At 29.7% G+C, this 12,323-nt stretch overlaps 1 protein-coding gene across 1 annotated transcript; it reads right to left on the reverse strand.

Moving 5' to 3' along the window:
- Positions 1–3,793: 3,793 nt before the first annotated feature.
- On the reverse strand, positions 3,794–7,809 carry LOC100267551 ((-)-germacrene D synthase). The gene is made up of 7 exons (XM_019216916.2): positions 7,522–7,809; positions 7,169–7,442; positions 5,625–5,997; positions 5,317–5,535; positions 5,089–5,227; positions 4,410–4,658; positions 3,794–4,237 (listed from the first exon to the last, which is right to left on the reverse strand). Exons 1-7 carry the CDS (start codon positions 7,639–7,641, stop codon positions 3,944–3,946), a joined length of 1,668 nt encoding a protein of 555 aa, XP_019072461.1. The 5' UTR covers positions 7,642–7,809; the 3' UTR covers positions 3,794–3,943.
- Positions 7,810–12,323: the final 4,514 nt, after the last annotated feature.

Here is a 12,323-nt window from a genome sequence, read left to right on the forward strand (position 1 = left end):
TCTTTAGGCATTAGGACTTAGTCTCCTACTCTGACTAGAAGTCTCATGTGCACGTGCAATGCACTCAACTTGTGTGTGTCCTGTGCACTTCCTATGCGTGCGATCTATGTGTAGCCTGTGTGTGGCTCCATGCACCTGCCCAAGTGCTGCACCCCTCCGAGGCAACCTGCTTTCTTATTCCTTGTGTTGTTACTGCATCTGCCTATGCACAACAACCCTTGTGTGAGCCAAGCCCTCCTTTTGGTCAACACATCCGAGTCATGGCATTGTACCCACAACTCCCCAATCATCTCCTTACACAAGGCATTATGCCCTTGTGCCATTCTGTTACTATCCTAGGTCACTCATCAGGGCAAAGTGCCACCCCATGATGCCTTAGTGTTGCATGGTTCATGTCAAGGGGCTAACACTAAGCCTTTATGGGTGACTCATCTCCCCTTGCTACAAAGTTTAGGAGTTTTTCCATCCATCCCTTCCCTAAGTCCTCAGATTGTGCTCCATCCCCACTCCAATTGTTTGGATCAATTGTGCTTGAAATAGAAGTGAAGTCCTTGTTTGGGAATATTTTTAAAAATAATCCTCAAAAAATATTTTTTAAGGAATTTTAAAAGTAGTTCTCAATTATTTGTATAAACAAAATTCTATTTGGGAACTAAAATTTGAAAAACAATTTTCTTTGACTTCTTCTCCATTAGGGTTCTACATACTTAAATGTTTTCAAAGTGTTTTCTATATTTTCAATTGTTATTTAGAACATTCTACAAAAAATATCTAAAAAGTATTTAAATTTTTAATAAAAAATTAATATGTTTTCAAAACAAATTCTCAAAATATTGTTTTTTTCTTTCAAAAGTTTGATTGCAATCAATGAAATAAGGCTGATATATTTTACCAATAAGGGCGGACTATATTAACTAATTAAGGCTAGAGAATGATACTCTCTATGCAATAACCTCCTTAACGATTATTCATGATTATTATTGGTTAATTTAAGAGGTGTAATTTTGGTGGCTTCAAGTAGGGATGACAATTCATGTTGGTGGATCATATTTGTACTACCTAATTATTAAACATGTAACATATAGGTCAAGGAGATTGAAAATTTTAGTACAAATTCAATATTTTCTCAAGGTTAAAAACCATAAAATGTAGGTTGGATGGAAATCTTGATGTCATGACCGAGAGAAATCTTGATGGAGCAGTTTGAAAGAGAAAATCTACATTACCTTCTGTTATTGATCTTTTAGGTTTATATACAAATAAAGTTGCTAACAGTTCCTAACAACTCATGGTAACAATTTCTTCTACTAACAACTTTTCAGCTTGAGACTTCTCAACCGTCTAACCATCTTGGAGCTTAACCGGTGCATATTTGTTGTTTCTTGACGGTTATTAATGAATAGTCGCAAGTCCTATCCAATATGTAACCATACACATTAATAATCAAATCTTTCTATTTAATAATAAGATTGCGTTAGGTTTTGTACAAGTCTATATGATTAATGTTTCAACTAAACATATTTGTGACTTAATTGACTTATTTATTTTTAAAAAGAAAATGAGTAAAATATAGGTTAAATAGTTTAAAGCTATAATTAGGTTAATTAACAAGATTATTAAACAAGTAAATTTGGATCAAATTTATAGTATGCAAGTTGATTAAAAAACTACTTATTTATCAAATGAGTTATACAAGTGTATTGAATTTAAGTCGTGTTAGTAAATTGCATTAAACTTTATCACCCCTAGTTTCAACTTATCCTAATTGATAATGAGTAATTTACTTTATAATATGACTTAGACTTGGACGAAGAAGTGATCGAAAACCTATTTAGAGTTGGCTAGGCTGATTGGGAGCTTGAACAAACAGAATTAAATTATTTGTTTTAAAAAAATAAATTATATATATACATATATATATATATATATCTTTTAAATATGGCATGTTTCAATGATTGATTATGAATTTAAATTCTTTTGTAACATGCACCAGAAGCAACCATTATTCTTGACTTACAAACTTTTTAGAGGTATCATAACATATGTAAGAAAAGTAAATTTTTTTGTGTGACGAGTGAATTGTTTGAACTATTTTATTAATTATGCAGTCAAATTCATTTTGGAACATATAGGAAAAGTCTCTAGGAACTCATATTTAATGATATATTGACTTGAAAATGATTCTCATATCTTATGTAAAGATTTTTTTTTCCTTTACTTTCTTTTAAAATTTTTTATTTTCTTTTATTTTGGGTCATGACATATTTTTTAATACATTTTGATAATCCATACTCTCATTTGCTTAGATTTTGATAATCCAAAAGTAAAATGATGACGATAAGGCTGATCTATTGATTTATTTTTTCTTTTTAAAAAGTTATAATCTTTATTGCTTTCTTTCCTCATCTTTGTCATTTTTATGACAAAAAAGAGAAGAATGATTTGTATAAGGATCTATACATGTGGGGATGATCTTGATGATTTATTTTGTTGAGGTTGCAATTCTATCTAATTATAGTCATTACAACTTGATGTTTAAAATTGTGACTTTTGTTATTTTTCATATGACTTAAAAAATTTTCTCCCACAAATTACTTTTCACAATATTGTTGTATGAGTGTGCACAAATCACAAGTTTCTAACATCTTTCAAGATTTACTTCATGATGATTAAAGATCTTTGCTTAAGATGCTTGGTTTAGACATAAGAGTCTAAATGATGTGTAAACTGTATTTGAAAATGTTTAGAAATTTATATAATTATTGTTTTATCATAAAATTGTCTAAGTGGGAGATTGTTAATTAGTTAGAATAGTTGGTTTAGGTTGAAAATTTTGTTCGAAATACTATTGGATTCAATTCTATATTTCCTTTGTTTTCACGTTGGCCTTGGAAATGTGCGATTGTTATTGATTCATTCACATGTCTATTTAGATTGAGTTTGTTGGGAGTATAATGACATGCTTAGGTGCATTGTGGCTTAATCATATAACAAGCCTAATTATTAACCAAGAAAACAAAAAATTAAGAGGAGCACAAGCACTCCATGCGTTCAACCACCCTACAAGAGTGCTTAAGCACTCATGTTTTATTTTGCATGATTATTTACTATTTTGATTGGTGTCTAATTGCCATTTATAGTTCAGCCCACTAGGTTTGTCTATTTATTAATACATTGCTTGATTTGTGTTTTTACACGTCACATGCCCCTATACCTTATTTCATCATTCTCCATGCACTCCCAACACTATCAAAGCTTTACTTTGATTGAGATTTGATAATTGCATCATCTCAAGTTGTGGGGAAATTTTCCAAGGAACATGTGGGTGTTGTGTCATGAACGAGTGTAGATGTTGCCCGATATAAGATCCTTCAAAGAAGGTAGCATTTAGTTCAACTATGCCCTCTTTCTTTCAAAAGTAATGAATTTGTTCTACAATTGATTGATCCGTGATTTTTACATTTATAAGACTTCTAAGAGACTTTATAGATGGTTTTCCATTGACATCTTATGTCTTATGAGATCGTTCTTAATTTGCTTTAAATATTTATTACAAATATTGAACAAGGGACTAAAAAAATCTTACAATCGAATTTTTGGGCTATAAAAAAATCAGGACTATCCATTTACTCCCTCTAAATAATTAATTTCATTAACCAAGATTCAAACTATCACACCCCTTCTAAATAGTTTTAGGAATCAAGAAGAAAAAAATTTAAAAAATACAGTTGATTTATTAAAAGAACAAACAATTGTCACAATCATACTCTCTTAGTGATGGACTTGGGAGATAGAAATGGAAGTTAATAGATAACTCTTCATAGACGATTCTGATAACAAACAAACGATGGTAGAAATAGGGATGGTATATGCAACACCCAAAATATATATCAATCATATTTTCATACAACGAACGAAGCACAGTATCGAACCACCGCCGCATTTACATTGGCACAGGGTCTATAAGCATCCATGCAATAAGATCTTTCATCAACTTCCCCACATGTGTGTACTCGTCTTGATTCTTGTATAAGAGATCTATCACACGGGCAAAATTAACAACACATGTGAGAAGAGGCATGGGCACTTGTGTACGTTTGAGACACTCCTCATTCATATCCTTCCATGCATTCATTATTTCATTAATGAACTCCTCACACGCCTCTTGCTCAGTAACACCATATTGCTTCATGTAGCATTGAACTCCTGAGACAACATATCCTCTTTTTTGCTCAAACTGTCGAACAAAAAAAAAGGAGAAAATCAAACAATTTCTATTGTATTAAGTTTCCTATATAGATTACTTAAAACTATATTTAGTCATATATAATTAAAATTAATAAGAAGCTTATATATTTTAAAATTATTTAATTTTTATATAAAAGAATTAAATAAGTGAAATAGGGTACCTCATGGTCAACTATGTCATCCATGAGCCTGCAAATGATTGCTGAAGCTCTAACCATCTTGGGGTCACTGAAAACCCAATCGAAGGCCTTCTTGGTTACCATATCTCCCATGCCAACAAAAGATATGGTTGCGAGCTGAAAGTAGCCACAACTTACTAGTGCGTTGGTCATGTACTCCTCAATTGTTGGTATATATTCTTGCTTCAACCATTTGGCTTCAACAAAATAGGCTTGGACTAGCTTTTTCATCTGAGTTACATAATCATGCAAAATATACATTAATTTTGGCCATACCAAACACAATTCAACGGAACAATAGGTCTATGTTTGGTAGCTAGGAAATTTTGAGGAAAAATATAAGAGAGAATGTAAAAACGGAAAAGTAAAAGAAAAGAAATGATGAAAAATATATTTATATATATATATTTAAAGCTGTAAATTATTTTTATATGCTATTTTAAATTCATTTAACTTATTTTAATCCTTTAATATAAAAATTAAATAATTTGAAAATACATAATTTTCTAACTAATTTTAATTATTTTTTATTTTTTATTTTATTTTCTGTCATGTGAGAATTATTTTTCTTATCATTTTTTTTTTTCTTTCCTTCCTTATGCTTACGAGAACCAAATATAACCTAAGGGATCTAGAAGAAGAAGGGACATTGATGCCAAACTGCTTGTTTTGCATAGTGAACACGGTATGGTTTTTCTTGCTTGGTCATCTCTTCCTCTATTTCTTCAAAGACATCTAAGAGAGCCTGATAACACAACTTCATATAATCTGGGAGTTGATCTATGCTGCTGGCATCCCATCTGCAAGTAAAGCAACAGATATATTTGGAACTTTCTACCAGAAACTAGAAATTAAGGTAAAGATGGTGATGTTCATGTATATATCAAACCTCTCAATCGCTTCGGCAAAGAGTTTGAGTTCTTCAAATGTACCATGTGTGTCATATATATCATCTATAATGGATGTCATGGCGAATACTTTCAGTAAGATCCTTCTAGCAAGGAAATATTGGGGCTCAAAGTACACTCCCAATACCCAAAAGTATCCCTCCACTATTCTGTCCCTTGCAAAGGGTAGCTTTGTAGCAAAATCTAAACCTTTCCACCACCTGATCAAAGATATATCAATAGATGATCAGAGTCATGAGAGTTGCTCAACAGCTAGCTTTCTGCAAACAATTGGAGTTAAAAAATTTACTTAGTGATCTCACTCAGCTCTTTCCTGTGGAGTGACTGCAACAGGTTGAAATCTAACTTTGCAAGCTTAAGTAAAGATTTATTATGTGAATCATATTCTTGGTAGATGGAAATGTAGTGCCTTGCCTCCACCCTTATTAAGCTCTTGCGAATCGGCCGCTCTAGAGCGTGAATCACTTGTTTTTTGAGAGGATTATCTGAATCAGGTGCCATGGACTGAAGGTGGGCAGTGGTGAAAGCCTGGGCTTCATCCAGTATGTCTTCTCCATGCACCATTAAATGTGTAGCTTCATATAGAGCTAGCATGCCTGGTAAGTCACCCACCAATGATTCCTTGAAGTTGCCTTCCTCGTCCTTGAACTTCTTAAATACATCTATTTCATCATCAAGGTTTAATATATAACCATTAAATCAAAGATAATTTATTCAAGACGACATATATATATATATATATGTTTATTTATTTATTTATTTATGAACTTCTTTTGATCATGTAGTATTGTTTTAAAATCGTGAGAACTTCTTGGATCAAATCAGTTATTCAAGATGACATATACATATTTATGAACTCTTTTTAATCATGTAGATGTGTTTTAAAGTAAAGAGGGTTTCTTGGACCAAAGCGGATAATATCTACAAGAAAAACCATTGAAAGTTCAATAGGGAACACCTAAAAGGATGATGATCTCCAACCCAAGATTCAAAGATCTAATCCTTAAATGAGATATTAGGAATGGTGTGACACTTTAGGCCTTCTCTCTAAGATCCTTTCCAAGGAATGAAAGGTCCCTCAATAATCTCTTTCCAATATCTTGAAATTCAGATCTCTTTTACAAAAGAGTTATAAGGAGGTATTTATGGGTGAATACCACAAAAATTTTCGGTGTCTTTAGTTTCCAAAATAGATCACTTTGATTGAAATTCATCCAAAATTCGTTTCTAATTTTGGTAGGACTATCATGATCTCTTAAGCGGATTTATGCCACTTGAGTGGGATTAGTTATTTGAGTAGCCCCTGCTTCTTTTGAAAAATCATTTTATAACATTTTAAGTCTAAAAATGATATTGAACATTTTTATACTTCAAAGGAGCCTAATATGTCATATGTCAAACCTCTTTAGACGTACCCATGACATCCCAGTTGGACGAAAAACAACTCTTGATCTTCAGTGAAGAGTAAGTCACTATAAAAAAAGACTTCTATAATCAAATATTAAAAGGAATAAATCTACCAACATATAAATAAGACTTAATGTCCCAACATACATGTTTGTAAGGTGGTTATAATTAGTATCAAAGCCCATCCAAACTCTGGTGTGAAAGTTCATTTAGTCTCGCAATCCCATAAAACATAACGAGAATGATTGTGATATCCTATGTCGAATAGGAGAAAAACTTTTTGATACCATATATATAGACCCTTCTTAATCATGTAGACTTGTTTTAAAACTGTGAGAGCCCTTTGAACTAGAATCAATAGTATTTACATGGTTAATAGTAGATCATTACACATACTCGCAGCAAATATGGGACAAAAGCTTTTACCGGATGGAATGTGGTAGCCTTCTTGTCTTAGTAACCGGAATCGAAGAGCAGCACTCGCAAGGTCATCGTTATCATCATCAACCAAATTATATGTTTCATACATAACTTTTAATGCGTCTTCTATCTCCCTTTCAAAGTGGTAAGCCAAGCCCAAGCGTTGGATTGAATCTATGAAGTTCAGCAGTTGTGAAGACTTCCCAGCAGTAGCTTTTAGCTCGTTTCTCACTTCTTCTTTCAGTCCTTCAAGTTCTTTTTCTTTGCAGGCATGTGTTACCTGGACCAAAAATTATATAAACAACATAAACATCTAATACTACAAAAAATAATTTTTTTTAGAACTCCCAAGTATTTACCGTATCATCAGGAATGTAGGTGAGGAAACAGTCACCCCAGAAGTTGGGAACAAAGTTTGCAGTGTTGCGAGCCAGCTTAGGATCAGCCTTCTGGGTGATTGATAGTGGGAAAGAAGACATACTTTGGCCAGAGAAGAAACCTATGAAAGTGTCGTTGCTTCTTATGCCCTTCTCGGTGGTATGTGGAAGTGGAACTCATGCATTTATAGGCCGGGCAGCTAGGCTTCTTAGTTTTGAGAAAATCATTTCCGTTCCGTTTTCTTTTTTCTTTTCTTAATATTTTCTGAACCAAATATAACCAAAACAATTATCTGAAGTGATTTTTGAAAAAGTTAAAATAAAATGCTTTTAGTCTTTTAATTAAAGTGTTTTTCAACATTTTTAAAAATGATATTAATTTTTTTTTGTTAAACATTGTATTTGTAAAAGAAGAGAACTTTCAATAAAACGATTTTAATCACTCTCTCAAACATGCATAAACAAAAAAATTGGAGATGGGTATTTTTAATCTAATTGAAAAAAAATGTTAAAAATATTTATATGTGATTTCAAATGATATTTGAACCAAAACTCTATAATGCCCTCATGGACATAGAGGTTCACGACTTATTATTATTTGTCGGTAACATGTCACATGTTTTATATGCAAAGATTTAACAATATTGTAGGGACGAAATGAATGATGTTCATACATTTGAATTGAAGATAAGATAAGATAAACATTGATGTCTCATCCTATTGAAGTAAAGGAGATTTTAGTATAATAATTTTGTGATTATTAATTTAGGATAATCTATTTTTATCACCTTTTGTGGACATTGGCTTACCAAGGATTTATTCTTTTATTCTAAATCCAATAATTATAAATTTGTCAAAATTGTGAAAATATTGTGGATTGAAGTCGAGCATGTTAACAAGGTAAACTTATACTCTACATTTGCTGAAAACCACCAAAATTGTGATTCAGAATTTTTGTAGGATGAGATTTGGCAGTAAAAAGCTAGTGAGAAGTTATGAGTTTGTTTGGGAACGACCTTTTAGAACAATTTTTTGTTCTTCATAACAAAAAAAGATACAAAATACAAGTTGGACAATTAAAAATATATATAGAAATAGCTAGATTAAAGATGGACAAGGTGGAAGCTCATGCTACACGTGTTATGATATCAAAAAATAATTGTATAAAAGATCACAAATGAGATTAATCCTTTAAAAAAAAAAAAGAATATTGAAGTATAGAAATTTCAAGATAATAATATTTTTTTTTTGTTAAATATATATCACCTGTTATTTGGGTGGAGCAAAAAGCAGCAAATTCGAGGGTTCCAAAAAAAATCAAACACAGTCACACCCAATTAATTTATTTGTTTATTTTCTTTTACTTTAAATTTTTTGGGGTTAAGATGAGGCTAAATAAAATATTTGGACCCAATTAATGGATTATCGATATTTTAAATTAATAAAAATGGAACTAGAATATACATTTTTAGAACTGATTTTTGTTGGAGGGTGGAGTGTGATGATTGATGTTGATCTTTTGAGTTTTGTAACAATGAAATGTAAAGAGAAAACACGCAAATTATACTATCAAATTTATATTAAGAGTTCCTAATATTTTATTTGATAGTGATTTTAAAATGTATTTTTGATATAAAAAGTGTTTTTGAAAAAAAATTATATATTTGGTAAAATTTTAAAAATAACTTTTAGAGTTGAAGAAAGTAGGCTTTGTTAGAAAATATTTTTAGGAGAATCGCTTAAAGTGTTTTTTAAAAAAAATCTTTATAAGTGATTTTTTTTTTTATGTTAAAAACATTTTTTTAAAAATATTTAATTTATCAAATACTTAATTTTTTTTAAAAATATTTTTTAAATTAAAAATACCTTTTAAAATCATTATCAAATCGATTCTTTAATTTAGTTTGTGGTACAAAAATAATTAGGATCAACATTTTAAAAGTTGTATTTCAGAACATTTTGAAAAAAGTTATTAGTTCCGAATTATTTTTAACTTATTTTTCATAAAAATATTAATTAGTTTACAATAGTCTATAAAATACAATTGAAAACATAAAGTTTCTTTTAAAAAACAAACCGTATTCAAAACAAATAAAACCCAAATTTATGTTAATTCTTAAGCATTTAATATTTGTTGTATTGCGCTCAAATATAGTTAATATATTATTTTTTGAAAAAAAAAATATTTTCACATACTCATATAAAAATAATTATAAAACAATAAATTTTTAAAAATAATTCAAATTTTATGTAATTTATGGTACGGAGTATAATACATAAAAATTTATATAAAATATTAATTATTTTTGGCTGCTTTCTTATATTTTATAAATTTTTTCGGAGATAACAACCTTAATAATTAGAGTTTAAGTCCAAAATAATCAATTTGTAGAAAAAAAAAATAGTAAAAATAGTACTAATTTCAAAATATTTATCAAAGTAATATTTTGTATCCATGTAATCATCCACATGAAATTTTTTTTTAAGTGTAAAAAACCATAGTTGGTAACTGTGGTTTTAAAAGTGTGATTTTACAATTTTCCTTGAAATCACAGTTAGTAAACTGTGATTTCAAAATTATTTTTAATTCACCCCAATTTTAATGGTAAAATATTCTTTATCATAATAACCATAAAACCATAATTAGTAAGGAATAATTTAAAATCACAATCATTGACATTATTTTTTATATGAAAATATAAAATTTTAAATAATATAAATAATTTGTTTCATTATTTTAAATTTTAAAAATAACATGAAAAAATAATTTTCTTTAATTCATATGTGATAAAATTTATAAAACAAATAAATATTTTATTTACCATAAATATATAAATTTTGATGGGAATGCATGTAGGTGAAATTATTTTCTCAAAATTTTAAGGAAAACATGAAAAAAATAAAGATAATATATATATATATATATAATTTTAAAACAGTAGTAGTAAAGAAAAAATTTATTAAGGATGATTTGTAAAAAAAATAGTTTTAAACTGCCAATGGAAAATAGTAAGAAATTTTCCACTTTAAGGAATTTTGGTACATTCATAATTTACTCTAAAATTGAAAATAAAAAAATAAAATTCTAAAATTCATATTTTTTTTAGTTGATGTGAAACCATAATCTGTAACCATAGTTTTTAGAATATTTTTAAAATCATAGTTAATAACTATGGTTTTATGGTTATTATGATAAAAAATATTTTAAAAATAATATTAAAATCACAATACTATTAAAACGAGGGTGTATTAAAAATAATTTTGAAACTACAGTTACTAACTATGATTCTAAGAAAAATTGTAAAATCACAGTCACATGTTATGGTTTTAAAGATATTTATGAAACTTTTAAAATTTTTTTATACTAAATTTTTTTTTTTAAGTGGATACTTATTATTACAATTTTTTTTTTTCTAAAAATGGATTATTTTGTACTTAAACTCTAATAATTATGTCCATTCATGTCAGCTTTTCAGCGTTGTCTTCGATCTCTGTTTGCCTATGTATCGAGCTGTTTCTTTATCATCCTCATCAGACCTCATGTCAGATGTCGTATGATATATCTTCATTTTCATTGTGTGGTTTGCAGTAGTACTATTCTTCTATTTTTTTTCTTTCAATTTTTGCGGCAGACATAGGAATATCGTTCCGAGGGAATAAAATCTTATATAAATTGGATTGTTCTGAGGGAAGAAATCTTATGCAGATTGCTTAGCATGATTGGTGCCACATCCTAATTTCCATACCATGGCCTACTATTTTAGATTTTAGTTGGCTTGTGGGCTCTCTCCCTAATTAGTTGGCAAAAGTTTCCCTTTCCAAAGAAGTATTTGTCAGATTTTTCATCTTGGTTGTCGAAAATATATATAATAAAATTTACATCAGTGTATGCTAATATAAATAATAAAGATGTAAAAGAATGATATCAAAAACAGATGATGGGACCAAGATATAAAGTAGTAGGACCGAATTTTATACAAAATAATAATGAGACTTGAACGTGATTGATCAAGTTTTTATATATCAACCAAATCCTATTAAGATTTAGCTTGGTTTCTTTTGTGGTTTGATGTTTCTAAGATGGGGAGAAGATGAATTTTTTTGTTTTTTGTTTTTTTATTTTTTTGAACATTTGGTATATAATCCAACCAAAAAAAAGGAAGCTATTATTATTTCAAAACAATATGGTAATAGTGCATTGCATTCTTACCGTGCTAGTCCAATTAAATCTCAAATGAAATAGGAAACATCATAAAGCCAAAGCCACAATTATATGGGCACAGGGTCTATGAGTATGGATGCAATGAGATCTTTCGTAATGTTTTCAACATGTGTGTTCATGGTTGCTGAATATCCATTCAAAAGCTTCCTTTGTTGCTATATCTCCCGTGCCAACGAAGGATGTGGCTAGCATAGAGTACCCACAACTTACTAACGCGTTACTCATATACTCATCCATGCTCGGTATGTATTCTTGGTGGAACCATTTTGCTTCAGCAAAGTAGGATTGGATTAGTTTTTCATCTGGGTTATAACATTATGTTCCTAGCTTGTACAATATAAATCACGTCATTGAAAGGTAAAAAAAAAATATATGAAGAGGAAGGACAAACCGCTGCTTTTGCATATGGAACACTACATAGTTTACCTTCCTTGGCCAGCTCTTCCTCAATTTCTTCATAAACATCTAAGACAGCTTGATAGCACAGTTTCCTATAGTCTTGGAGTTGGTCCATGTTGCTGATGTTCCATATCTGAAAGTGAAGGAACAGATGAAGATGCAC

This window comes from Vitis vinifera, chromosome 19, assembly GCF_030704535.1.
Source record: "Vitis vinifera cultivar Pinot Noir 40024 chromosome 19, ASM3070453v1".
In the NCBI taxonomy this organism is placed as follows: domain Eukaryota; kingdom Viridiplantae; phylum Streptophyta; class Magnoliopsida; order Vitales; family Vitaceae; genus Vitis; species Vitis vinifera.